The sequence below is a fragment of the Hirundo rustica genome, chromosome 2 (assembly GCF_015227805.2).
Source record: "Hirundo rustica isolate bHirRus1 chromosome 2, bHirRus1.pri.v3, whole genome shotgun sequence".
Classification (NCBI taxonomy): Eukaryota; Metazoa; Chordata; class Aves; order Passeriformes; family Hirundinidae; genus Hirundo; species Hirundo rustica.
The window spans coordinates 103,878,900-103,906,565 of record NC_053451.1 but is presented as its reverse complement, the minus strand read 5'-3'; the positions used below and the strand labels follow the sequence as shown (position 1 = coordinate 103,906,565).

The following is a 27,666-nucleotide window of genomic DNA, read 5'->3' as shown; positions in this document are numbered from 1 at the left end:
GTGAGGGTCAGTAGTTAAAACACTAAATCCTTTATTAGAATTGATCAAAGTAGTATGAAGTTACTTGTGACATCACAGAATTGGATTAGATGACCTACACAGCCCCTTGCAGTTCTGCTGTGTGAGTTTGTGTTTTGTAACTCTGTGTCCACCCAGCTACAAGTAAATACACTTGAATAAATAAGCATTTGTAATTGGATTAGAGTTTAGCTCTTGGAGCACAGAAGCACCTTCAAGCACAGGTTTTTACAGCTGTTTGCAAAACTCCTCAAGCTTACAGCCCAGTGCGCAGAAGAAAAAGTCCCCAAAACCCCTTAAGGAAACACACATGCAAAAAACAAATCAAAACAAAAACCGAACAAACAAAAAAAAGCCCAACCATCAGAAAGAAAACCAAGCACTTGAAACAAGGTAGAGATCACTTGTCACTGAAGTAGTTGGGCAAACATCTCTTATATTTGCATGGGCTCTGAGAAGTATTATCTCTGAAGGCTAAACTGAGTTGGAATTAGTGGAAAATAAAAGGAGAAAGCTATCTCTGCCCCTCTTTCCCCCCAAAATTATGACATTGTAAAACAAGTATAGAAGTGTTACGATTTTGTTGTAGTGAGCTATTCCAAATAATTTCCAGTGTTCTTCTATAACTGGTTGTTAAGATTCTTGTCTGGAACCTATAAAGCATAGTTAAAACATTCTGGCTACTAAACGTTATTATTTGAACCAGAGAATCATCAGCAAGCTCTTAATTTTATGTTTTTTTAGGCCTGATGAATTTGAGTGTGTCTGAGTTGAAGTAAAATAAATTCTGAAGAATTAGTATGATAACTGTTTTCTTAACAGCATACTGTTTGCTGGTTGGCTAATTCCTGAAAACCAGAACTGTTCCTGAAATTGTAGCATTTTGCCTGTTGTAATGATAAAACTTGTCAAGAACTGTTAAGTACATCTGAACATCTTTATTTCACTTGAAATAATAATGCTGCATAGATATGTTTTAAGGTACAGTCATTATAATTGTGCTGTGTGAATCCATAATTGAAAGAATCTTGCATTTTACATACAGTACTTAGGAAGGTTGGGGAGGGGGTTTCTGCTACTACAGCAGACAGTAATGATTTTTTTTTTTCTCTCTCTGTAGGGAAATATAAATATTGCAACAGAAACCTGAACTGAGCTGAGATCCTGAAGTTGAAACAGATAACACAGCCAAGGGAGCATCTGTTTGGTTTTTGACAACTTTCTCAAGACTTAAAATAGGATAAAGGAACTAATGCTGTAACTTTCTTGATTAAAAAATAACTTTATTTTGAATGCTGCAGAACTTTTTTACAGTTTTAATAATTGCTTTTAAACTACAGTATTCAATTGAAACATTGTATTCTGTACCTTTAGTTCTGTTTGCATACCAGTCTCAAGTAAGGAAGTCATTGAAGGGAGTCTTATTTATTGAATACTTTTTCTCGAAGCATGTTGTTACAGATGGAACTTGAGTTGTTACACCCAGAGGTTTATATGTTGAAAGTTTATTGCTAATGTAATAATAAAAAGAAAAAAAAAAGTGCCTGAATTGTTTGGTAATAGCACATTAGCTCAGGATTTTCCAATTAATGACCTTTTAGGTTGTGCAATAGATTTTACACCTCTGTTCAGTCACTTCCATAAAACAGTATTTTGTATTACTTTGGATTAATAACATACTTGGGTTTCTGATGTGTATATACATTTGTAAATTGTTCGAATGTTGGGACAACATTCAGCATTTGATTGAAATTAATGGTAACAGGCAAGTATGTAAAGTACTATAGCAGTAGCTTATAACTGCACTGAAAGCATGCTTGGGTTTGTTAGAAGATTAGTTGGTCTGTATTCAAAATTATTCTATCTCATTATATTTTGGTGTATGGGATTCTGGACCAAGCCACATGTTCTCTAACCTTTTTCATCATAAATGATTTGGTGACTTTGCGAATTCTAAAATTGGGGCCTGAAGTATTAAATTACAGGAAAAACAAAAAAAAATGTAACTTTTTGAAAGCATGTCTTCTAACAAAGAAATTGTTGATAATCGAAACTGCTTTAAATGCAGATAGCTGGTGATTTTGTTCAGAATGATTCTCTGAAGTTGACCATACTGCTTTATTTGTTAGGCTGTGTGCAAAACTCAAATAGCCAGACTTGTTTCATAAGCAGCTATAAACAGTATTTCGTTTATTTCCTGTTTATAGCCTTTGCCTTAATTCATTATCTAGGGTAGGGTTGTGTGTATGTATTGCAGATTTGTTTGAACTTCTTACTGACGGTAAGCACGTAGTCTTAGGAGATGTTCTTTTTCAAGAAGAAAGTTGTTCACAATATCCTCAATACAGGCAGGCTGATGTATTTTCATATAGAATGCAGGCTAGTCTCTGTTGTGGCTGGTAGACCAGAATTCCAATTCTGGGTTAGAGGTATGTTCACGGAAAAGGAAATTTGTTTTTTTGGATGGAAAGCTAGGATGTGATTTCTGCATGCTTTTTGTAATTTTTTTTTTTTTTTTTCTCCACAATGCCTTCAGTAGAGAGACTGTTTGAAAATGTAGTTATGGTTGAGAACAGCTAAAATTACTGTGACTTGAGCTCTTTAGTTCATGGGTGTTCTGCTTAGCGTTCATAGGGAATAAGGCAGGAAGTGTGCAGCATTCATTGATGTCACGGTCATTCAAGGATAACAGATGGTTTGTTTCTATTTATCTAACACTCATTAATAATTTACCTAGTTTTTCAGTAACTTTGACATGTGTAGACAAAATGGGAAGTGGAAGGGAAGGAACTCCCTGGACAAATAGAGGCAGGCAACCTTCTGCAGATAATAAAGTGGTTTTTTACTTAATGCTGTCAGTGAAGAATCTGGCAGAGTCATCCTGTGTAGATTTACTGGGAGATAAAAATAAGGAACTGAAAGGAAGTTAAATGAGTCAACCCAAAGCAAATGTGGAGTAGCTGCAGTTCTGATCAGGCTGCTGGTGGGGGAGTGCTGCACATGCCCTGCCGAGCGGGGCAGGTTTACCCTGAAGCCAACAAATCCTTCACACTGCTCTGAATGTGCACTGTAAAAGATGTGAGAAACGAAACCATACACAATACAGGACAAACTACTGAGGCTATATTGTCTTATTCAACAGGATACTACTGTGTCTGTAAGCTTCCTGCAGTGTTTTTATTAAATTCTGGAAGAGCTCAACTCTTTGAGCAAATAGGAAAAGTGGATACATGGAGAAACTTCTGACATGGTAGCTTTGATAACACTGTTTGGAAGTAATGCTGGAGTAGTCAGACTTCAGTCAGTTAATGCTGCTTTAACCAGGTTTCAACATGTGACTGACTCCTGATTTTGTGCTTTATTTTATCTATGCATGATTGAGATCTCTAATTTGTTTTGTAGTTTAGCTTTGTGTTTATTTCTACAACTGTGAGCAACATATTGCAAAGAAGTCTGTGGTTTTTTGACTTGTTTACTGACTTGGGTCCCCCCCACCCCTTGGTCCTAAGATGAATGTCATATGAAATGTAGTCGCTGTTTCAGTTGGTTTATCCCTTGTAGGATCCCATTTGCTCAAATCACATTTTTTACTGATGATTTTACTTAAATAATTTTGGATTCTGTCATGATAAAACCTCTTACATTCTAAAAAATGCACACAATGAATTTTATAAGAATTCATGGCTTAGGTGCTAGAAGCATCTATTCTATGATACGATGTGACACATTGCTATGTAGACTTATCTTTGTGAATTACAGAGACTTGTGTGTATATACTCTTACCTAATTCAGCTTGTTTATTGTTTTAGCACAGAAAATTCTGTTGTGCTGGAATACAATGTTTAGTTGAGGGCAATGTATTGAAGTTAGTTTGGGTTGTGAAGGCACAAGCAAAAGGCTTAAGTAGAAGAAAGGTCAATTTACTTGAATAACCTGGTGCCTTTCGGTATTGTGACTGTATTGTAGAAAACACATGTACAAAGACTTAAGTACATTGCATTCTTTCTCGTGAGAGCACGGACTGATAACAGTTCTTGTTAAAATAACTGTTTACTTTAAATAGGTGTGTAAGCCTCTGTAGGAAAACAGTGACTTTCATTAGTAAAGTCTGTCACTGTTTGCATTGGAAGGGCAAGTTAAAAATGTGATTGTCTTAAGAGCTTCCTAGCTTTTAGTTTTATACTTTGAAAATGCAAATGTGAATTGCCTTTATTTTGTTTAGCTTGAAATGGCATTTTCAGTTGTTCACATGTGAATTTTTATTTTTAATTGCTATCCAAAATGCAATGGGTTTAATATGACTAGAGTCTTCCTTTTAAGTGTCAGAAATACTAAGTTGCTATGATTTTAGCATTTGTAGTGCTGATCCATTTAATTTCTGCATTAATTGATTGGAATACTTATTTTAAATTTGTGATGATTGAGTTCACAAGGTTAACAAAATCATGGGGCTAGTAAGAAGCAACACATTGCAAGGTTTCTATAAGCCTGCCTTAACTTTAACTACTTTTGAAGTCATTTTTTTGATGGATATAGATGGTCTTGAGGGCTGAACGTAACTGTCTCAACTCAGGTAACTGATAGCAGGGGATAGGACTAAACCCAGCTGATCAATCACCTGCTGTGTAATGTTTACCTGTTTCCATCTTCTCTAGGGCCCCAGGCTGAAATGTTTTCTTTAAATGAACTTAGTTGCTTTAAAAACAGAACCAAACCCTTAGATTACACTTTTGTGGCATTAAAGCCAGAGTTCTCAAAACTTGCTCGTTATGCATGAGAAGGTCTTTTTCTGCCATGTCTGTGAAATGGATAATGAGAATTGTTTGAAGAAAATGATGAAAGATCATAACAAAGAGACTGATTTCTCATTGTTCACCTTAGAAGACTGTGAATAGAGGGATTTCTTTAATTTCCTTGCTTTCCTGAAGGAAAGCTTTGCCCATACTGTGTTGAAACCCACCTATTGCCTTTCTTTAAGCATCTGAACAACAATCTACAAAGTTTTTTGTGGAGAGCCCTCTAACAGACAGATTTCAGACTTGCATCCTGATGAATTTGAAAAAAAGATGTTTCTGCACATAACTCTGACCCTTGACAGACTTCATTCCATTGCTGCAGAATTTGAAGATAAGAAGTTCTTCAGCCTCCTTACGAAGGAAAGAAAGAATAAAAGCCATTTCAAGATCTTTGAAAGCCTAGTGACACTTGACTCCCTAACAGACCTTAAGGATAGCCATGAACATTTAAATGTGTTCTGTTTTGAGCTTTGTGAGCAATATTTTTCAGTGTCAAGATCAGAGAAAACTCCTGTCATAATACCTGCCCCTTCCTTCCATGCCTGGTGGTTTTTGTTGGAGGGGTTTTGAGTAGGTGCTTAGACACATGGTTTAATAGCCTGCCACTTTTAATGCAGTTTTCTTCTGTTCACTGTTCATTGCTCTGAATTTTGTCTAAGTAGTCTAAATCTCATGTTGTCTTTTTAATATTTCATTTTCTGTAAATACTGTAGTAGATGGCTTTCATTTTGTGACTGGCTTCTCACATCTTTAGTACTGAAGGGAAGAGGCAGTGGAAACAGTTGTTTGAGTATGTTCTTCAAGGAATAAAAAAAGCCTCATTGTTTTGTTTTAAGAATAGCAAGAATTTTTTACTCCCAGTTGAATGAGGGGAACTAATGTCCACTTCTAAGGAATAGATTGTTGATGTTATTTATACTGTAGTTTCTCAAAGACTGTCTAATGTGTGTATGTGCACATGTATGTGCACATGGAAACACACTGTTAGAGAAGCCTTTAATGTAATTATTTGTAAGTGTGGATAAGAAATGACATTTTTAAACTACTGAAGCTGGAGTCAAATGCAAATGCAGTTTAAGTCTGTAGTCTGAGTCCACAACGGTGCTTTTGACAATGTTACCCCGTATCTAAAAGCCTCGGTCATAAGGATATATAGTAAGATGTAGGTATGTTTATATGTATGTTTAACATAGTTTATATAAAATAAATGTAAATTTTGTTTCTACAGACTAAATGTTTTCATGAAATTTTTACTTATAAATAATTCAGTGATTTGATTTAGTAGTTATTAATGGTTGTAATTTTCAGGGTAAAAAAGGTTTTTTTTCAAAATCTCTTGTGCAAGGAGTGGAAAAGTACAAAATGTTATATTTTGTTAGTGGCAGTTTTCTGTTTTCATATGCAAATTAACTACCTGAGGTTAGAACAAGCCGGTTTTGCTTATTCTTTCATTAATAGCCAAGGTGCTCGTGCATCTGGCTTAAAGTATAAAGACATATACTTTAATACCGGAAATCTTATTTATTTATTTATTTATTAGTCGGCGATTATCCTCTGCTGCTCTTGTAGGTTTTCCCCCCAAGGGTCTTCACCTGGGGAAAGGCGTGCCTGTGCAGAAGCCTCCCCACCCTCCTTCCGTGCCTTTCTGTCCAGACATGTCACTGATCTGTGCACACTGTTACTGTAGTAGGGGTTTCGCATCTCCCGCAGTAGGAACAATCCATGCTCCTGCGCGACGCTGCTCTTTTTAGCGAAACATCGACACTACCCCAAAGGCACTCTTCATCCTCCCTTTTTGTCCTTCCTTCCTTCCAAACCAGTAGCGGTGTGTGCGGGGAAGGTGGGCCGGGCAGAGCCGAGGGGCCGTGCGGCGCTGCCGGTATCTCTCCCCGTCACTTCGCAAGCAGAGCCCCAGGGCAGGGCCGGGCACGGCTGCCTGGGGTCGTGCGCGGCCGGGGCAGGTGCGGGGCAGGAAAGCGCGGTTCGGTGCCCGTCCCGCCGCCCGGGAGCGCTCTCCATCCTCCCCCAGCGCCCAGCGAGGACGCGCCCCGTCCCCTCCCTGTGCCCGAGGAGTCCTGCCCCGGGAGGGAGGGAGTCACCCCGCTCCCCGGCGAGGCTCCGCTCTCCGCCGACCCTGCCCCCGCCGGGACCGCGGCGCGGCTCCGCTTCCTGCCGCCCTCCCCGCCCTCCTCTCCCGCCGGCCCGAGGCGGCGCAGCGGCTCTGGCGCAGTCTCGCGACACTTCCCGCAGCGCGGAGCCGGAGCCGCCGCTCGCCCCGGCAGCAGCAGCGGCAGCCGCGGCGGTCGCTGCCCGCGCTTGGGAGCCCGAGCCGCTCCCGCCCCGCCGCGCTCATCCGCCCGCCCCTCCCGCGGCTCGGCGCCACCGGCTCCTCCGGGCGCTTTCGCCCTGGGCTGCTTTTCCCGGCGCCGGCGGGGAGCCGGGTGGCTGCAGGAGCTGAAGGCTGAGCCCCTTCTCTCGCCTGATTTCTGTATATTTCTTTTTTCCCACACACGCCGAGGGAGCCGCGGCGCAGGACGCAGGATGCAGCCCGGCTGCGGCGGGTGCTGAGCGCGGCGCCGCCGGAGGAGGGAGCGGCTCTGTCAGCGCCTCCGCTCCCCGCGGCGGCGGCTCGGGCGGTCCCTCGCCCCTTGCCTTCGCCGTGGCCACCCGCCCTAAACTTTCAGCCTGTTGTCGCTGCCAGGCGAAGCCCAGCTCGACATAAATGGGTGAGTTCAGGCCGCCGAGGTGGCGGTGCCGGAGGCCGGCCGGGGCTCCTTTGCTAGCCGGTGGGGTGCATGTGCCGCTGAGGGCGGTGGGAGGGAGGCGGCCGCCGCCGGCCTCCGCTCCTCCGCCTCACGGCTTTTAACTTCTCCTCCCCTCCCCCGGCCGAGGCAATAATTGTTTTCATGTGACAGGCGGAGAGATCGGGGTTGGCGGCGGCGGGGCGACGGCCGGGTGCCCCTCGGGGCTGACGCTGTGGGTACTCCCGAGTGGGGCTGACACGGTTACGAACCTTCCCGTGTATCGGCTGCCCGGCCCCGGCGCCTTCCCGCCGGGCACAGCCCTCCCCGGGCTGTCTGGGGTGTGGTGGCACCGGGCCGGGCGGAGAGAAGAGACCTCCGCGCCGGGCGCGCAGGTTGCGCTCCGAGGGGCTGCGGCGGGGAGAGCTCCGAGGGCGCGGGCGGCCGAGGGGGGATGCACCGCCGGTCACTGCCCCGCACCTCCCCTCACTGCCCCTCCGGGCGGGGGCGGCCGCCGGGGCCGCTGCGCGGGGTCGTTGGAGCCGCGGAGCGGGGCGCGACTCGGGCGGCGCTCGGCTGCTGCTGCCCGTGAGGTGTCACCCGCGGACTTCGGGAAGAGGCTGCGCCTGGATGGCCGGGCCGGGCTGGGCAGCGCCCGTTACCTGTGCGGGAGGCAGGGAGGGAGGACGGGGTTGAATTGTCCCATTATGCGGCGGCGGCGGCGGTGCCAGGCGCGGGCTGGCTGAGCGATGCGCCCGCGGCGTCGCTGGAGTGCGGCTGCCCGAGGCTCGCTCTGCCCAGCGCGGTGCCCGGCGGAAAATGACGGACGGGCGGGAACAAAAGAAGCGGCAGCTGTCCGTGGACAGCCCTGGGGCACACACCGGCCGGCGTCTGGAGACGGCGGCGAGCGGTGCTCCGGAGCAGCGGCTTTTGGACGTCCCCAGGCCCCCGCTGCCCGCTTCGCTCACGGCGGCGGAAATGCGGTCGGACTGTGGGGGAACCTAAGAGCAGCATCACCGAAACGACTGAATGTAACGCGTTATGCGGGAAGACATTTTGCACAATTTCACCTGTTGTAATACAGTGACGTTGGGAATATAGTAGGAAATAAATCGTCCCTTTGTTCTTTGAGAAATTTAGTTTGCGGGGTGCTGTGGGAGCGATGCACAGCTGCTCTACCCGTGCATTACCAGATCAAGCACGAGCTTTTTGCTATGGACTTCCAGTTAGCTCTCCCGTTTGGGCTCAGATGGATCCTGCCGAGCCCCGGCGCTGTGCTGACAGCAGGCCGGCACCCCCGGCTGCCACACTTCACTGGGGCATTGGAGGAGTTCTGGTAGCGCTGGTTTGCCGGCTCGCTGGCACAGCTCTCAACTTCTGCCTTCTGCCGCAACAGATAAGATTTTAAACGTAGTAGTGTATTGAGAGGTTGGGTTTGTAACTGCTGAACGAAGCAGAATCTGTACGCAGGCAGTAGGGCATGTCATAGGAAATAATTTTTCTTTAAAAAATTGTTTTTGGTTTCTTATCCTCTTCCCGCACATTTATTTCTCAGTAACTTTGTATTGTGAGGCAATAAGAATTTTCTGATTTCTATTTACTCCATAGTCCAAATATTAGCCTTCATGGTTAAAAAGATTAAGTAAAGCAATAAAGAACCAACAAAGTAATTTACATTGATAGAGCTCTAGGAAGGTTTTTAATACAGTAACTTGGTAGCAAAGGCCATCTTTATTCTTTTTACCCACCCACCCCTCTCCTGGGCAGTAAATCCTACACATCTGGCTTCTTTAAAGCTCATTTGGATGATGACTTTTCCAAATCTTCATGATTCAGTCATACTTAGCTTTGCAAAATGGGAGGGGATGGAAGGTAGATATGATTTAATTGTTCGTATCTTTAAATGGTAAGTCATTCTCACAGTTTACAAACAAATAGAAAAATTGTGCCAGGAGGTGAAGATATGCATAGTATGAAAGTAAAATCTTTCTAGAAGATACCAAATGAAAGCAGTTTTATTAAAACATTTTTAACATAGTTTGCATTTTTGTAAGGTATCTCAGATGCAGAAGAGAATTCTTTGTGTACTACACTGTTACGATTCCTAATGTTTTATTTTTAGATTACTTATATGCCTTCTTATATTAACCATTTCTATTTTCTGTGTGTCACTGCAGGGTGTTTTTAGCCCAGCCCTGTGGATGTGTGGATGGGTGTATGTTATACATACCTGGGTACTGAGATTCAGTGCTTTTTTACAGCACACACCCCAAACCTTACACTAAATACTACATGTAATTGATGTTTTATGAGCTCTTCTGTATTATAGGCAGAGTACATTAAAATTAATTATTTTACACTTGGAATGGACTTCTCAGGAGAGTTGAGTGAAATAATGGTGCTACTTCTCTACAACATAAAAAGGGGGAGGATAAGGCAGAGATCTTAAAGGCAGTCATGAACACAGTGAAACAGGCTCGGTCCCCCTCCTGAAATGTTTGAGAAATAAAGATGTGGCGTTTTGTGGGGACTTGTGTGTGTGTTGTTTGTTTGTTGTTGCTTTTGGGTTTGCTTTGTTCTGTTTCTATTTTGAAACTACTTAGACTGGCGTGTGGTCAGGGAATGCAGTCTCAAGTGCAAGAGCATGGGGTGCCCACACATCAGACTGTCCTCCTGAAGCTGAAGGTGCAGAAAAGAAAGTAGATGCGGGGAAACCTGGTTTGAAATGTACTGCTTATCAGATTTAGAAAATGCAAGATTAGAAGTGTGATTCCACCATCGTGAAGCAGCTGTGCAGCTCCTTCTGTCAGTTGAGACACACCTCCCAACTTCTACAGTAAATGAAGGAAAATCCTTTCTTCTGCTGTGCAGTCTTTACTCATGTTCAAAGCACAGCCAGTTTAGTGCATTAAATGAGGTGTGGGTCCTTGAAATGAAGCTATGCAGCTGAAGCCTTCATCACAGTGCTTAAACACTTCCTTTGTCAATATTTTTTCATCTAAATGTTTTTCAAGGTGTTGTTAAAGCTCTGCTGTTTGGAAAAGGGAAGAGAGGAAGTGTTGCTTTTGTTCATGTGAAATCCCATTGATCACCTCTGCAGCCACCATAGTTGGGAGTTTGGATCCAGAGTCTTGTGCCCTTTGAACCAGTTAGATTACTTGCACTGGCAGACAGCTGCTGTCTCTGTGGTTTTACATAGCTGGTTGAGAAAGGTGCTTTGCTGTGGAATACTGCAGCTAGTTTGTACACACCAAAGGAATGTTTCACCAAGAGGTAATGCAATCAAAAGAATGCAATCTCAGTATGTGAGAGTGTGATTATTCTCTACTAGCTGCAGTACCTTTTTCTGGTTTTGCCTTTCTTAATTTTTTTTTCTAAATTCTCCTCTATCCCCTGCCCTCGACTTTTCCTCCCTCCTCTGTTTCTCTTTACACGTTCTAGAGATGCTGCTTCCTCCACCTTCCTCTCTCTTATTGAAGCATCAACAGAGGGAGTGCTCTGAGCACATTTCCTGCCTTTGGGGCCAGGCTGACCTCCAGCACCAGAGCTGTGCCTGCATCCAAACTTCTGCTTGGCCCTGGGTGACACCTGGAGAGTGCTCACTGCAGCTGGTGAGCTCCAGCAGCTCTCTGCTCCCATCTAAAAGGACCAATTTTTGAGGCCTGAGCTTAGCAGAAGTTGTACACATCCCTCATAGAAGATGGTAGGTGTGCTTGTGGTTGCCTTTCCAAAATGGTGGAGATATTGGAGCCTTTCAGGAAAACAGCTGTAAGGTTTTTAAAATAGAAATGGTGTTTGTCATTCTAGTCATCCTTGGAGGTACATCCTTGGTTGAACAGTTTCAGCTGAATAAGGAAAAGCAATAAGAAAGATGATTAGCATGACTTTTTTTCGCTCAGATTTCTTTTTTAAAATAAGGTTTTAAGCAACTGTAAAATGGCTTCACGGTGAAAATTTTGTCTAAAAATCCTTCCAACTTGTAAAAAGTCTTTATTCTCCTCATAGAGGTTGTTACTCATTTTAATTCTTTCGTGGTCATTTGTTAGGTTTGTTTCTCACAAGAAGACAGCTACATTAGAGCTGTTCAGGATCATATTTCCATAATGTTTGGTGACATTGTACAGCCCACGAACGGCTTATGGTCTGAGTTTCAGTGGAGTTTTCATAAACTGTAATAAAATATTTTCAGTGACCCGTGTAAAGTTTCATTTAAAAGTAGCTGGCGTGAAGCTTTCTTTTCCTAGAAGTCAAGAGATGGTGACATTCCTGTCAGAAAAGGTTGTCAGAGCTGCCTTCTATATGGATCAAAATAGGGATTGGAAATCAAGAAATATAAAAGATGTAAATATGTGTGTATATGCAAAAGATTATGAAAATAATTTCTGATTGTGGCATCTCTTCTGCTTGCTCCTTTGCAGTAGCTCTTCCTTCCTCAGACTCCATGAGAGTTGCTTTTTTATATTAACTGTTGCTTTTAGATCAGGAAGTGTGATAATGAACATAATACTTAAAATAGGTGGTTTCTTTAAAAAGCAGAATTCTTGCTTGTTTTTGTGCTAATCAAAGATTCATATTTAGAAGATTACAGCAGACCTGCTAGAAAATTGGGGTTTTTTCTGCTTGGGTTTAAGGAAGCGATGTAATGAGCATGTAACAATAACAATGTAATGTAATAAAACACTTTATTGAGAAGCAGTTTTCTTTTGATATGAATGTTGAGTGCATACATATTTCTGTTTAAACTGCTACTAATGTAATATATACAATTTATCACAATTTATCTCCGATGTTATTAAGATTGCTTATTTTGTAAATGCTATTCACTGGATGTTAGAGGGACTTTAAGAATACTGCTGGTATATCAGAATTTGTATAAGAGGTTAGTGTTGACCTTGTAGATGGTGCATTGACTCCTTCTTATAGGGGAAGGGTCACATGTGTTAGGAGGAGAAAAAGGAGAGCTTGGAAATGTGAAATAAGCAGCTGAAATGTCAGGTCTGATGTGTTAGAGGTCACTGACCTGCTGCAAGCAGGTTAGCCCTGATGAGATCAAAGGAGTGAAAACAGCTGCAGAGATGGTATCTGTTGTTTTGCTCTGATCCTGCTGGTATAGAGCAAGCTTATAAAAAATGATGATGGATTTTGTATGGTTCCTCTCTGTGTGGTTTTTGAAATCCTGGACCAGGGAGCGGATGTTTTCCCTTGATGCAAAAGCAGGAAGTAGCTGCAGGGCATATCTACATTCTGTACACTGAGGAATGATGAAAGAATATATCAGGGGGAGGGGAATGAGAGAGGAGGTGAATATCAAGATTCAGTAATTCAGCTAATGTAAAAGTAATTGCTGACAGTCTGCTTCACACTGAGAAGAAACACAATAAAAGCTTGAAGCCCCCATGTGTGAGAGAATATGCAAATACGGCAGTTCAGCAGTCATGGATTGTATTATCAAATGTAGTTGTCTTTCCTTTCCTTTTTATTATTGATAACTGAGAAGCATCAGGAGATAGCAACTCTTGAGAATGCAGTGGTAAATCCACATAAAAGCTGTGTGGTGAGGTGACTGTTGAAGGTCTTGGCTCTGCTTCATTCCTAACGTAACTTTGCCTTAGAGAACGGAGTATCCTGCAGGACAAGCAGTGGAAGGGGAAAGGATGTCTTTGTTCCCAGTCTTAGAGCAGTTTGTATTACAGTGGGAGTGTTGCTGAGGATTTGTGCTTCTGATTTAGTATGAAGAATTGTGCAGAGTTGTGGAACAGAAATTATGTCTGTGCTGAAAAAAATTCTCATTAGTAACAAAGATAATGTATTACAGAAAGCCGAGCATTTATACAAGGAAAATATCCCTAACTTCTGATTAATCTGTAGTGTCAGTGTAAAGAGGTGTTTTTTGAACTCTGACTTTGAATTTCATTAGGAGTATTGTACAGAAGGAAAAAGTTCCTCTTTATCTCATTCTCTGTCTTTCACGCTGTGCAGCTAAATCACTTCTGACAATTGAAACCTGCTCACACCAAAACCAGTGTAAGTCTCTTCATTTATTTGAAGATCAAAGTCAGCATTGGTGCACGGCTCCCCCGGGGGAACTAATGCTTTTTTGAAAATGTCAATATAGATTCATTGCATGTGTTGCAAGTCAAGGCCCAATTAGACTAGATCTAGATCTTTAAAGGTCTCTCCCAACTCAAAGCATTCAAAATGATCTATCAATATTTAATTAACTTTCAGTGGTCACACTGCTTGCATTTAAAATTTACGTGGTTTATGTCTCACAGGTAATTTGTAATTAATGAATTTGTGACTTACATTAAAAAAAAAACAACTGAAAACAGCTCACCTAAAACAAGCAAACAAAAAACCCACCCCTGCAAAATAGGAATCCTCCTAACGTGTTGTGTTCTCTACTTCTAATTTCCAGGAATTTGCTTGTTTCCTTAAAAAGCAACATGTTGGTGCATTTTATTGATAAGAAGGTCTCAAAACAAACACACACAAAAGTCACTTCAGGGTGTTTTCCTGCTTGTTTTAAGTTTTGTGGGGAGAAGTTTTTGGAGGTCAGTGCAACTGCTGGTGCTGTATGGACTACTTGTGTCAGCCTGGCTCTCTTTGTATGTAGCCCTGTCTTTCCCCATGAGCTGGATTTATAAAGGTTTTCATTAAAGGTAGCAGGAGGATCACAGTATAAGTGTACACGTACAGAACTTTTCATTTTTGAGGCAATTGTAAAGCCATTCTTTGGGAACTTTCATGTCAGGTTTAAGTTAAGTATGTTCTCTCTCTGTGGTTGCTGATTTGTCCTCACCACTGGCAAAAAACCATTTTTCATACTCTGGCAACTTGGCAGAGTGGATTTTTTTTTTTTTTTTTTTTTTTTTTTTCCCCCTGATAGGTCTGTGCAGCATTGAAAATTTTCTGTCCTTGTGACAGATATAAAACTGGCAAGCAGCAAGACCTCAACTTAATTTTTCAGTGTTTTTCTCATTCCTGCTGTCCTTTCTGTGAGGTCTCACTGAGCTGTTAGTGCTCCTCTATTTCCCACTGTCAAAGGGCACACCAGAGATTCTAAACTGTGCCCAGAAAAATATGCCTTTATTTAGAGGTTTTGTTATGGCAAGGCTTAAAAAACTTCTTTGCAGTTAACTTTGGACTACTTTTTAAAAAGTGTTTTAGCTTTGGCCTTGTGTTCCCAAATGTAAGGATTAGTGGCTTGCTTTGGAAGAGTACTGATGCTTATTTATATTTTAATGTTTTGTTGATGAAGATTGACTACTGCAGTACTTTTTTGTTACTCATTTCTTACGAAAATGTCTTTATTGTCATCAACAGCTTTACGGAAAAATATCCTATCAAAACCTTTCACTCTAGACAAGACCACCTTAATTTCCCATTAAATAGCCTGGAATTACAGTTCATTGAAGCTGCAGAACTGCCATTTTCATTGAATACAAATATCCAACTTTTCTGCTTAAACTATCACATAAAAGAAACCCTCAAAAACCTACGCAAGGCAGCCAGAATACCTCAAAAATACCTACAAAAAACTATCTTAACATAAAGAAACCTGACTTCGTTCCCATCAGACTTTAAATGGCTGGGTGAAAGGAGGGATGGAGAAAATGAGTGCAGAGAGTGAAAGCCTTCCAGTAAAGGCTGAGCTTGAGAGCCTTGCCTTGAGTGCACAGTGCAGCAGTTTGTGACAGTGGCAATTCCTGAACACCTGAGAGTGAGCAGCACTGCTTCCAGGCGTGTCCTGCTAGCAGGGAAAACAAAATCGCACCATGTGAAGGCAGGCCTGCTACTAAGAAATGCTTATAACATCACTTGCTAATAAAATGAAAAATTCAGCTAGTTCAGAAGAGTAAAAAGAAAGTGTCTACAAGTTTATAAATCCTCATGATATTAAAGTTTTTTTTCATGGCATGTGCTACACCTTATTATTTGATTTTAATTTTTGTTCAGAGAAACATCAGGGTGCCAACAGTTGTGGAGAACACAGCCTGGTAGCTTACAAGCTTCTTTTTTTTTTTTTTTTTTTTTTAATATCTGTGGTTTTAGATTGCGTATGGGAAAGAAAAGGTAAATCACTATGCAGTCTTGAAATCTAGATTTGGTCTAAACTTAAATATTGATGTCAGACAGTTAAACCTCTTCAACTAGTAGATTTGAAGTTTGATCTATTTCTCTGCTTTTGTTGCATTTAGTTAATGAAAATGCTAACACTTAAGTTTCATTTCATTTTATGATTCTAAACCATTTGCTGAACTGAATTGATTATGTAGCTAGTTCAGTCATTAATCTCAGTCCAATACTGGATTACTTTTAATCTTGATTCATTGTTAATTGGGGTATCTTTAATGTTGGAAATGTATTGTTAGTAACTTGAACAACAAAGCTAATCTTCAGGTGACAAAAAACTAATTTTGTGGCTTTTGTTGGCTTTTAACTAGTTAGCTTATAGATTTGACCAGCTCCTCAGTTGCTTCTTTCTTTGTAGCCGTCTGTGAGTCTGGTGGATCACAGCAGGTCGAGTTTATCAATCTGTATAGAACTGCTCCAACATCATGGAGGTAACATGTGGTTAATCAAGGGATTTGTGTCTATAGTTAATCCAGGCTAGTTAACTGCTATTTTATTGATGGGAGGTTTGCTTAATAAGCAAAATCCTTCTCTTCTTCCTTGCTTGACTAAGTGTGTGATGAAAAGAGATTTATCCTTGAACAGCCAACTAATTTGTACAAGTAAGATCAGCTCTTTCTGTTGCAAGAAACAACCTTTCAACTAGGAGAGAAATCTTTCTGCTGCTGTTGCTGTCGTCTTTGGTTACAATTGTTTGTAATGTTCATCTTCCTGGACAGCTGCTATTTCCTCCTCCATCCAGTAATCTCTTTGAAAATGGGAAAGATCTTTATTTTCTTTGAAACCTAACACAAAAGTCCCTTGTATGTGCTGATTGTTTCATTCATCAAATACCTTTATTTAGCTTCATTTGAAAATAATAGAAGTACACTTGTCAGTTTTACTTTGCCCACTGAGGTCAGTTTGAATGGTCTTTGTTCTGTCAGCTCATACTGCCCTTCAGAATTGATCACTTTGATTTGCATTAACCATGCTACTTATTTTAAAGGCTGCAATTTCTGTGTGTGAAGCACCTATAAATAGTGCTTTTGATTCGCTGACATCTCAATTATCTGGCTTTGGTTTGTGAAAGATTAAGATAAGATACTGTCTAGTTCATGATGAACTATTCTGACAATTCAAAATTGTCTGCACTGGTTCTGGAGTCATGAGACATCTATTAATATGTATTCCTCTGCAGTGTGTTTGATAGTTTGCTCACAGTTGTGGAGAAAACATTGTTGTTTGTTCTTGTGTATTTCTCATTCCTTCACCTCATTCTGTCAGAAAGCAGTTGCACCTCTTGTCATCACTTACAGAAGTAAATGTATGCTTCTTTCACTTTGTAAGTTGTGTTGTTTTGTTGCTTTATGTTCGTGTGTTGTGGTGGGTTTTGACTGTTGGGTGGGTTTTTTTCTTTTTAAAATAAATCTACATTACAGTTTCTCAACTGTTTCTCAGGAAAAATTCTCTTCAGCCATATTTTTTTTTGTCTGTTCACATGCCTGATGCTCTGTCATCTCATCCTTTCATAGGCACTTTCTTTAAATTCATCTTTCCTTCTCTTTGACCTGTCTTTCAAATGTACTGCTTCCCTTTTTAGAAAGCCTTCTTATGTATTTCACTTACGGAGTCTGAAAATTCCCTAAATTAAGATGCAAAGATATACAGAACTCTGAAAGCAATCTGGTGTAGAATACAGCACAATTCTAGGTGATTCTTTATGCATTTTATTTGAAATTAGGGACAGAAGAAACCTTTGGCTGGATTCCCATAAATATGATGTCAGGAAGGAAAGGGATTGACTGTCTTTTAGAGACTGTTGCTTTAATCTGCAAAGTTTTTTCAGAGTTGGAATTGGTACCCTGAAATAATGCTAAGGTGTGTGTTGCATATTGTGTTTTGCCAGCCACATTTTTGATATTTTCTGCTGGAAGAGTGGTGCCTCTGGTATGTGGAGTAAAACAGGTTATGGAAGTTGGCAAAGCCAAGTACTGAAATTCCAATGTTTTTTTAATTTGGAGAACTTAAAAGCAGGATGTTGCTATTTTAAGTAGATTTCAGTTCCTGTCTGTTCAAGTCTGTCAATGTATCTCTTGAACCTAAACCAAGGAGGTGATGTAAATGCAGCCTTGTAAGCAGAGAAATTGAATGTAAGAAACAGTCTTTGCCTCTCCAGACCCTCTGAACTCTAAGAGCTTGTACACTTGAAATCAGGGAAGGTGGTTAGAAGATTCTTTAAGGGGATGGTGTTCAGGAATCTTTTTCTTAGATGGAAAAGCTTTCTCCTTAGCCTTGGAAGAAGTGCTCAAGGTAGAAAACATTCAGTGACCATCTTATTTCTGTCCTCTCTAGTTCTCTTGGTTGCATGGTTTAACCTGCCTGTTGCCTCCTGGATGCTGTAGAAAGGTTCTGTGCCAGCACCTGAGGAAGTTGGACATGAGTTGAGGAGGATCTGTCTTGTTGCTACTTCCTTGGCCACACACCTTGTTCTGTTCCAGACAGTACCAGTGTTGGTTACTGCGGGTGGATGAGAGGAGGAGGTTGTCAGAAGAATGACTGCTTATAAAACAACAAGGCTTATTGCCTCTGTTTGTTCTCTGCTTGGGTTCCACAAAGCTCCATCCTGCTGCTTTCTCCCCCTTTCCCCCCATCCTCAGTGCAGCAATGGGCTCTTCTGTCTAAACGCTGGCTGTTGTTTGTGCTTTCACTCTTTGTGCAGCTCAGCTGAGCATTCCCATTCAATGGGCACAGAGTGGCTCAGATTCCCTGTTGGAACAACGCTGTCATCAGGTCACAAGCTGTTCTGGCTCACAATGAAAATCAGGGATAAGCTTTCAGATGTACTTCTTTGGCTTGCATCAGGTTTGGCTTTCAGGATTGTTCTCCTAAGGAGGAGCTGTGTGTAGTGTCTCCCTTTTGGAGGTTTGTTCTCATCATAAGATTTAAAGAGGATCTCTTGGAAGGGAGTGTTTTTTCAGGTGGAGGAGACTTCTTGAGACCTTTAGCCTGCTACCAGAGATACCTGTTCAAAGAGCTGTTTCTTCTACTTGCAGCATAATCTCTGCTTTCTGAAAGGCTTCAAAATCAAGAGAATTTCTCAAAGAGAAAATAAAACTAAAAAATGTTCATGGAAGTGCCTCATTGCCCAGGCCTGCAACTGACTCATGGGATTTTGGAAAGCACCATTAAAGCAAAACAGATCAGCTAATGCCTCTGATGTGGATTTTTGTTCATAAAAGAAAGAAAAAAAAGTGTTAGTTTGTGAATTCTGTTTATTGTGACATCCAGAAAACATTACCTGCAGAAACTGATTTGAGCTGAGAAAACAGAGGCATTAAAGATACCAGCAAAAACTTATTACTCCAGAATTGCACCCTGAAATAATAAAATTGAAATTTGAAAGTTTTTTAATGCACAGAAGCTGACACATGTTATCTGATATAATAGTGAAGTTTATTTGCCCAAGGATTGTCTGGAGCTTGTGAATTCATATATGCAGGAGAATTTGAAGGAGAATAAAAGAACCTGATGTTAAAACAGAAGTTGCTAAAGAGTAATGAGCAGCAGTTTTATGAGATTTCTTTATTAATCAAAGAAATACTGTATTGATAGGTGGTAAAGGCATTCTTTTATTCACATGCATCCTTTCTCCAAACATTCCCACTCCATCTTCCATTGGTGCTCACATAATTGATGAAGTTTGGTGTTTTTAACACCTTGAGGGGTTGTTGGCTTTTCTTTCAGTGTGGTGTAGAGGCTTAGTGGTGATGGCTTGATGCTGGCATGTAAATGTTGCATTGGACCATAGTGATGAAATGCAAATTACCCATCATCTGAGCTCTTGTACTTAGGGCTGTGAGCCCCAATACACACACAGAAGTTACAGCTCCTGTAATGACCAATGGTCTGTTGTATATGGAAGTGCAATAGTTGTGTCCTTTAATTTCACTAATAAATTATGAAACTGCTGAGAAGTTCCATACTGGGCCTGACCTTCCTCTGAATGGGAAATTTTGTAGTTTGAAATGCTTGGATTTATGTAAGAGGTTAGAAAGAAAAAAGCTGATTACTTCTTTTTTCCTTCCAGCCCAGCTTCTCACTGTTGTACAGCGCACATCTTTTTGAGAGTTTATAATGTATCAGTTGAAACACAACACTGGTTTGTAGTCCTAGCACTTGACAGGTGGAATCAGAAAAGTTGCTGCTGGGGTAAATATTTTTGCAACTGCTGTCTTAAAAACGATAGAATTCCATTAAACTGAGAGAAAACAACGTAACTTTGAAATTGTTATAAGACACCCTGTTTGTCTGCAGCTGGCATCACGCAGCAAAGGGCTGTAGCATAGCCTGAGGATAGGCTATAGTTTGGGCTATATCGGGCTACTGCTGCCAGCAATCTCTTCTTGCAGAAATTGCCACTTCCAAAAGCAAGAATACCTCACCAGGATGTATCTGTGCACCACTTTTCAGTCTGGTTACTTAATGTAACACCATTTTTATGAGCACTTCAAGCGAATGTGGCTAAGATGCAGAGGAGTATGTTGTATTCTCCCCATCCTCCTCCTGTGCATAAGGGTTGCTACTTTTGGCAAAGATGTGTGGTTATAGTAACAGCTTAGGCATCTAGTGAAATCCTCCAAGCTCCTCTGAGATCATATTCATAATTCATGCTTCCAGTCTGGTTTTAATGAGACGAGGTGAATGTTGCCGGTTTAGAAGCTCAGAGTTTTAACAAATGCCGTGCATTACACAATATGAAGACTGTGAACCACTTGTTGACCACAATCTCTGCTCATCTTCCTGAGGGTTAAATGACGCTACATCATCTCTGAAAAGGTGGTTGTTCCATGTCTTTTCAATTTTTTATTCATTTGTCTTTTCACCTCAGTATCATCCATTTGCATCTATAAACATTGTCAAGGCATCTTTGGGACTAGAATATTGGGCTAGTACTTCTGAGTAATTTACCACAGTATTTATTTTCATGGTATGATGATACATTAATTTGGTAGCAGTTCTCATGAATTTAGCCATGTGGTGGTTTTATAAATAGTTCTGGGTGTATTTAGCTGTAATCTGTCACCTTTTTGTTCTGAAGAAGTAACTCATATCGTCCCAATATCCTCTCAGTTGTCTGAGAATGAGATATAATAACTGCTAGAATAGAGAAGCATTACTAACAAGTTTGTATGAATAGATAGTTTGTTGAATGGGACTTACTTGTCTTTGTTTACCTTAAGTTACAGTACTCTTCTCTTTTTCTGTTTTTCTTAGCGATGGGTATAGTAATTTACACTCTTCAGAACTTTGAATTGTTTTTATGGATATTGGAGGAGGCAGGAACTGATGTTAAGATAATGATGTTAAATGATTTCCTCTGAATCTAATGTCTTCCATTTTTTCTGAATGGGTCCTTATGTGCATTAGCTTCTGAGGGGAAGAACAATTCCAAAGGTGAACAGCTCTTAAGACAATTTTGCCTGTGAGAAAGGACTATATTTCTTTAGGTACAGGTTAACACAATGCACATTGTCTGCAAACTTGACAATGTGAATTTAAAGTAGGTTTGTATTTTTGTATTTTCATGGGGTATTTCCACACTGCATGCTGTCCACTGGGAGCATCTGCTGTAGTTGAGAGACACTCTGGTTGATAGAGCCAATGGATTACAGTAAACTTAGTCTCTCAGTAGCAACAATGTGATTTGAGTAGTTCATTGTCCAAGGCAGAAGGACCATTTTGCCTGCAGGAAAAGATCAATTAATTCATGGAATAGAAGTGCTTCCTCTGACTGACAGCCATGTGAACGCCAAAGATTATCTGTGCAATCTCAGCCTTTCTGAACAGTCAAGGAGACTCATCCCAATAAAATCTAACGTGTTGTTGGATCCAAAGTAGTATTAAGGGACAGTATAGATGTAACTGCTGCCGCCTAGAACTACCACAGTGATCTTTCCTTGCTTACTCCATAGTTACACGTGCATGAGTGTTTTTGCTGTTCAGATGTGCTTTGGCATATTGGATAAAAAGTTTGTATTGGAGATAAAATCACAATAAATTCACTTAGAGGCAACTACTGTGATAGGCTAGTTAAATCCATGTTTATTAGAAACACTTACCTGAAGTTGTTTACCACAAACTTGCAATGGGATGTGTATTTTATGTGGAAACACCCCATGTAAATACAAAAACACGAACACGCTGATTTACTGTTGTTCTTTACCTGACTGTAAATGTGAGGGGTTTTTTTTTTTTTTTTTTTGATGGATTGTGGTCATACCAAGTGCCCTAGCTGGAATATTAAGTATTTCTTGTCACACTGGGTGATTTCCACTCGAATAAGTGCATGTTTGCAGTTTTAAAAACTGGAACCAAGCATGCCTCTTTGAAAACCAGAAAACGAGCTCTCTTCTTTTCTTGGAGGACAGCTCAGGTGTTCTGTCAGCTGGAGTGGCTTCAGCTGTGCTGCTGCCCAGAGAAGAGTCCCATTAGGACAGCCCCGGGCCGGGTGTTCACTGCTCCAGGTTAGGATTTGGATGGGGTTCTGTGCACAGCTCCTCTCTTCCTGTGCCTGTGTGAGTGCACGTGTGAATTCACACCCCGGGGCTTCCCCTCCAGTGCTGCCCATGTGTCCTGAGCCTCTGTGGCTGCCTGTGGTGCCCCAGGGTGCACGCTGGGTGGGGATTTGTGGCCTGCGGGAGGAGGCTGGGGCTGTAACAAGAAAAGGACCCCAGGCAATGTGATTTAGGTGCCCCCTTCTGTGGCTGCTCTGCTCTTGGAGGGAGTGATGCACTGAAGGTGCTATTCTAGGACTGTGACCTTTAGCTCCCCCTCATTGTTTGCAAAGGGGAAATAGGAAAATATAATGTAAACTGAAGGCTGTTGTCTAAGTGGAGGAGTTGCTGTTTATCATGTAGCATGGATTTAACATCCTGAAGATTAAATAGTACTGCTTTTCCTTCTGATACTGTTTTTTCCTTCCCCTACAGCTTTTCTTTTTCGTGAAGTGAAATCCATGCAAATACTTTTAGCAGGGAGTATTTTTCCTGATAGCATTGCAAAAGAGAGATGTTAGAAATTGAGCAAAATTTGGAATTAAGTTTTCAGGGAAATGATGGATCTTGCTTGCAATCAAGTAGATACAAAATGTTGAAGTTTGTTGATGTGGTGATTTTTTTTGTGCCACAGACATGCTACAAAACTAACAGCTCAAGCTTTCTTAAAAATCCCCGTTGTAATTTTCACTTAAGCTGTAAAGTTAGTGGTATATTGTTATTTAATCAATTTTTACAAGGCATTTCCATTTTGGTAGAATGATGACTCCAAGGCCTGTTCAGTGACTCATTCCTTCATCTCATATTATGAAGTGTAATGACATTAAGAGAGTCGAGACTTTATAAACCACAGATTATTTTGTTCTCTGGTAGAGGAGCCACATCAGACTTTATATGAATCTGTCTCTCTTCTCTCAGTCCTATTTCTACCCCAGCATCCCTCATGTGGTTGGCCTGGCAGCTGCTCAGTGTTCTTAGAGTGAAGGAAGCAGTGGCTTTGTAGGTCATATTTGATCATCAGACCTTCTGGCCCTCCAGGTCTAGTTTAGGAAACCAGCATTATTGAATGTAATGTAGTTTGGTTGGGGTTTTTGTTTGTTTGTTTTGTTTTGTTTTGTTGTTTTATCTCCCCCCTGGATTTTTTTTTTCCCCCTTTTTTGTTTGTTTCGTTGTTTAAATTCAGATTGTAAGTCAGTCATGCTTTGCTGTTGGTCTAATAAAAGGTACTGATTTTTTCTCTCCTAATGCTTTCTGCTACTTCACTAAGAGTTTTATTACACCTGTCATACAGCAAAAATAATGTGGGGGTTTTTAAAGTATGCCCATAAGCTCTGGAAGTGTTCTAGGCTCACCAGTTTGTACCCAGGTGTCTTAGATAGAACAGCACATTTGAAGAAGACCTTGTCTGTGAAGCTGAGGTAAATGGAATTCAATGGTCAGATTTTTAACCTGTTAGAAGATGTTTATGCTAAAGAGTGATGCACTCTCTTCTGGGGAAATTTAATTTGGGCTTTAACTGAAAGCTTGAATGCAGAGTATTTGCCGGTAGTCTGTCTGGTTTCTGTTCTGGTTTTTTTGGGGTAAGCCAATGCAACAAGCATGTTTATCCTTCACATGGGGCTGAGTGATTTAGAAAAGCAAAAACATAAAACTTACAGCTCTTAACTCCTTAACTGCCATATTTACTCCAATAGCTACTTTTGGATGTAAAACCAGACTGCTGCAGAAGGTGGTGTTGCCATATGGATGCTGTTACTCGGGTGGAATAGTGCCAAAGAGGTTAATAACATTTCCATTGTGCCTACACACTTCAGATGTCTCACAAGAAACTGATCTAATGTCATAGTTTTTGTTGCACAGTAGCAAATCTCTGGGTTTTTTTCTTTATTATTTCTTGCTTGGAAAGGCACTATACAATAACTGAAAGCAGAATAAACAGAGACATTTCTGTCTTCAAGTATTGGTAACATTATTAAAGAAATTCTGACTAGGTCAGTTTAAGAGGTTCGATTTTACTTGCAATTTAAAATGTGGCAAGGAAACAAACTAAACAATAAGAAAAATATTTGTAATTATCAACAAAATAATTTTACCTGTACATGCAAGACTAATTTGGGGAATGAATGGTAGGAGTAGTTAAACTTTTAATCAACAGGTTTTTTTCTAGATAGGCTTTTTAAAAATACAGCGGTCAGGTTACATTTCAATGCCTGGTTCATATCATTAACAATTCAAATTTGTATTTTAATCCAAACCACTAAGCATTAAATTAAAAAAAACCTTTGTCCCTAACATTGCAGTAATGAGTTATACTGTGCCAGTCTCCAGCAGCGCTCTTAATAACTAGCTGTGATTCTATTTCTTGAGTTTTTATGTTACAGTTTGGATTGATGGTAATATAAGACTAAGAATAGCTGATTTTGTTGGCGTGAGAATAAATGTTCTCCTTGTAGATCAAAATAACTTGAATAGCTTTTGATACTGGTTTCCATTCGTAATGTGCAAAATGCCTTTTTCTAACAGAAAGATTCTAGTAGCTAGAGTTTGCAGGCTGGGGCAGGTTTGATTTTCAGGCATCACAAGGTAATATTTTGAAGAAAATTTCTCTAAAATTTCATCTAAAATGAGAAACCAAATCTACCTGTCCCAATGTTGTCATTTTATTTTTCTCTTGGCTTAAAAGAGGTTTGAGTTTTGGCTGTTAATGTAACAATCTGTTTACCTTGGCAGCGCTGGGCCCAAGACCAACCTTTGTTGGTTAACAAATAAAATCAGTTTGAGCTCACTCTCCGTGGAGTTCATGAATCATTTTGTGAACTGGGCCACAGTTTTAGTTCCTGAGGAGAAATCCACCTCAGGAATCAGGTATCTTGTACTTAAAGATGTGAAGCACAGCTCTGATCTGCTTTTTCATAACAAACCTGGATCAGTGTTGTCTCTAATATCAGTCCAACTTCCATGAAGACTAAGTTTCACCTCAAAATAAACAAAAAAGATTTTGACTGGCAGAATGAATTTTTCAAAACACAGTTTGAGGAGGTGCGGTGATTTAGTATGCTTTAGAAAATGAGTTTGATTTAAAAACTGCAGCTGCAAGAACCTTTAAATTGTAGAGCACTTTTGGCTGTTGTATGCTTTTCAAACTTCAGTACTGTGATAAAGGGGAATTTTGAGTGATCTCAGACGTACCTTCCCATCAGTTTGTCCTAATTCTGCACATTTTTTAGGTGTACTCTTATTTCTCTTTCCATACTGTTTCCTTTTGGCTTCCTTTGAAGAGTTTATAAACATCTTCATTGTGTGGTCCTATTTTGGTGACTCACATGTCTCTGACAGCTTACACACACTTACGTTACAGTAATCAAATTCTCTGAGAGGAGGCAGTTTTAAAAAATATTTATGTGTGTTTTTAATAACTGGAAACTTTTATAGACAGAGAAAAACCTGAACAGTAAAGGGTTGGGGTTTTCTGTTTGTTTAAACAAACTTTCAGTAAAACAAAAGTGATTGAACAGCTGCAGCTGTCTGTATGTGAATTAGTGCAAGCCAGACAAACTTCAGGGAGTTAACTCCAGTGCCTCCAGCCTAGCCAAGCCACTGTGGAGTGAGGTCAACAGCCCCATTCCACCTTTTGGTGCCTCAACTTAAGAGAGAGAAGGTAATTAATAGGAAAACTGTCAATAATCTTGTCATTTTTGCAGCCTTCTTAAGGGAATACTGCAAGGACAGCAACAGATTCTAGAACTCTTGAAAAATATGGGACTTAACAGAGTGGGAGAGTAGTTTTTCTTCTGAGATGAAAACTTTCATTGATGTGTGTACCTTGATGCCACTGCTTGAATCCAGTAGTCCTTGGAGAGCTATTGTGTAAATACAACTTCTGATCCAAATGCACTGGTTGGTCTGGGGTAAACTGTATGTTTATGTTTATGTTTATATGGGTAATATTGATGCTAATTTGGGGACTCTAGTTCATATATTAGAAATATTTGTAAAAATCGTTAGTTGGCTGAAGTCAGATGGTTGTGTTTTCCAAATCTTCAGGTCCCTGAGGTTTCAAAACCCCAAGCCCACAACTTTCCTGAATGAAGGACAGATGGAGTCTGTGCCTCTTGGGGTGGGTTTAGAGAATCCCAGAATGACAAGCCTGAGAACCTGAAGTTTATAACTTCTGATGCCAGGAGGAAGGTTCCTGCTCCACTTCAGGATCTGCCATTAGAGAACAGATTCAATGCTTTTGTAGGTGATGGGGGTCTGGGTGCTCAGTCCAGTGAAGCACCCAAGCTGGTAAATCTGAGCCATGCAGAAGCAGCAGGGGAAAATGGGAAGTGGTAACAGTAGGGACATTCCCTGCTGAGAGTGTTGGGGACTCCCATCTGCTGACCTGACCTGAGCTGGCCTGTCATCTAGAGGGGCTTGTTGCCTGCCAGGATCTGGATGGCTGTGGTGAGGCTGCCAAAGCTTGTCTGGCTGCACACAACTCCTCCCTGCTGCTCTCCCCTGTGGGTTTCAGTGATACCGCCGGAAGGGATCTGAAATGATCAGCTGTGACTGTATGGCTCTGGGGTGATGACCAAGAGTGTGGGAGCCTAGGTGGATTCTCCTTGATCCTTTGGGTGAGAGCAAAGTGCATTAGGATGAGTGGAGAGATCCTGTGGGTAAGCTGGTTGCATAGTCAGCAACAGAATTCTAGTTTTATAATCATGAGGGTGATTTTGAGGATTGCTTGGAAAAGATGGGATTCACCTGACTAGGACACAGGCATCTCTGCCAGCTATCTTATGAGCAATTGGTGGACCAGGCTGGCAAATAAAATGTGGTATAAACAATAGGGACATTGTAATCAGAAAAGTTGGGAAGGGGGCCTTTCCCAAGTACACCCATATAAACAAGGAAGTGCTTTTCAGAATTACAGGGAAAAGTCTGTCACTCTTTCTGGGAAGTCAGCGCAGCTGGTTGCCTCTCTGGAATGTCTGTGTTCTCATGCAGACAGCATGGGATGCAAAGAAGAGGAGTTAAATGTCTGCATGCAGCTTCAGAGTTACGATTTCATTGGGATTGTGAAGAACGATAGCATAGCTCATATTCAATCACCCCCATATCTGCTAGAGAGATGGTGTAGCTTGTTTATGTGCTGGGCTGGGTGTGAGCAGTTCAGGAGGTCTCTGGAGTGTGTTGTCTACTGGATCTCATACCTGCAAACAAAGAACTGCTTGGGAATCTGAAGGCTGAGGGCAGCCCTGGCAGCACTGACTGGGAGATTAGATAAAGTTCAGGATCCAGAGAGGAGAGGGGGATAGGCAGAGAGCAGGATTGCAACCCCAGACTTGAAGAGGAAAGGCTTTGGCCTGTTTAGGACTCTGAAACCAGCAGAAAAATCCAGGGCAAGGTAAACCTTCCCTCAGTGGAAGAGAATCAGGTTAGGGAATGTTTAAACAA

General features: G+C 41.1%; 2 protein-coding genes across 6 annotated transcripts in view; both read left to right on the top strand.

Moving 5' to 3' along the window:
* Window positions 1-6,048, top strand: part of BCLAF3 (BCLAF1 and THRAP3 family member 3) — a 33,572-nt gene extending 27,524 nt beyond the window's left edge. For all 3 annotated transcript variants that reach the window (XM_040055728.1, XM_040055725.1, XM_040055726.1), the window contains one exon: window positions 1,139-6,048. In XM_040055728.1, the coding sequence (XP_039911662.1) occupies window positions 1,139-1,168 (30 nt within the window). In that variant the 3' untranslated portion in view covers window positions 1,169-6,048. The remainder of the gene's footprint in view (window positions 1-1,138) is intronic.
* A 1,143-nt stretch (window positions 6,049-7,191) lies between these two features.
* The window catches only part of SH3KBP1 (SH3 domain containing kinase binding protein 1), a 211,615-nt gene continuing 191,140 nt past the window's right edge, over window positions 7,192-27,666 (top strand). For all 3 annotated transcript variants that reach the window (XM_040055024.2, XM_040055023.2, XM_040055022.2), the window contains exon 1: window positions 7,192-7,540. Coding sequence is in view for 2 of the 3 variants with exons in the window: in XM_040055023.2 (XP_039910957.1) it covers window positions 7,537-7,540 (4 nt within the window). In the remaining variant the exon portion in view is untranslated. The remainder of the gene's footprint in view (window positions 7,541-27,666) is intronic.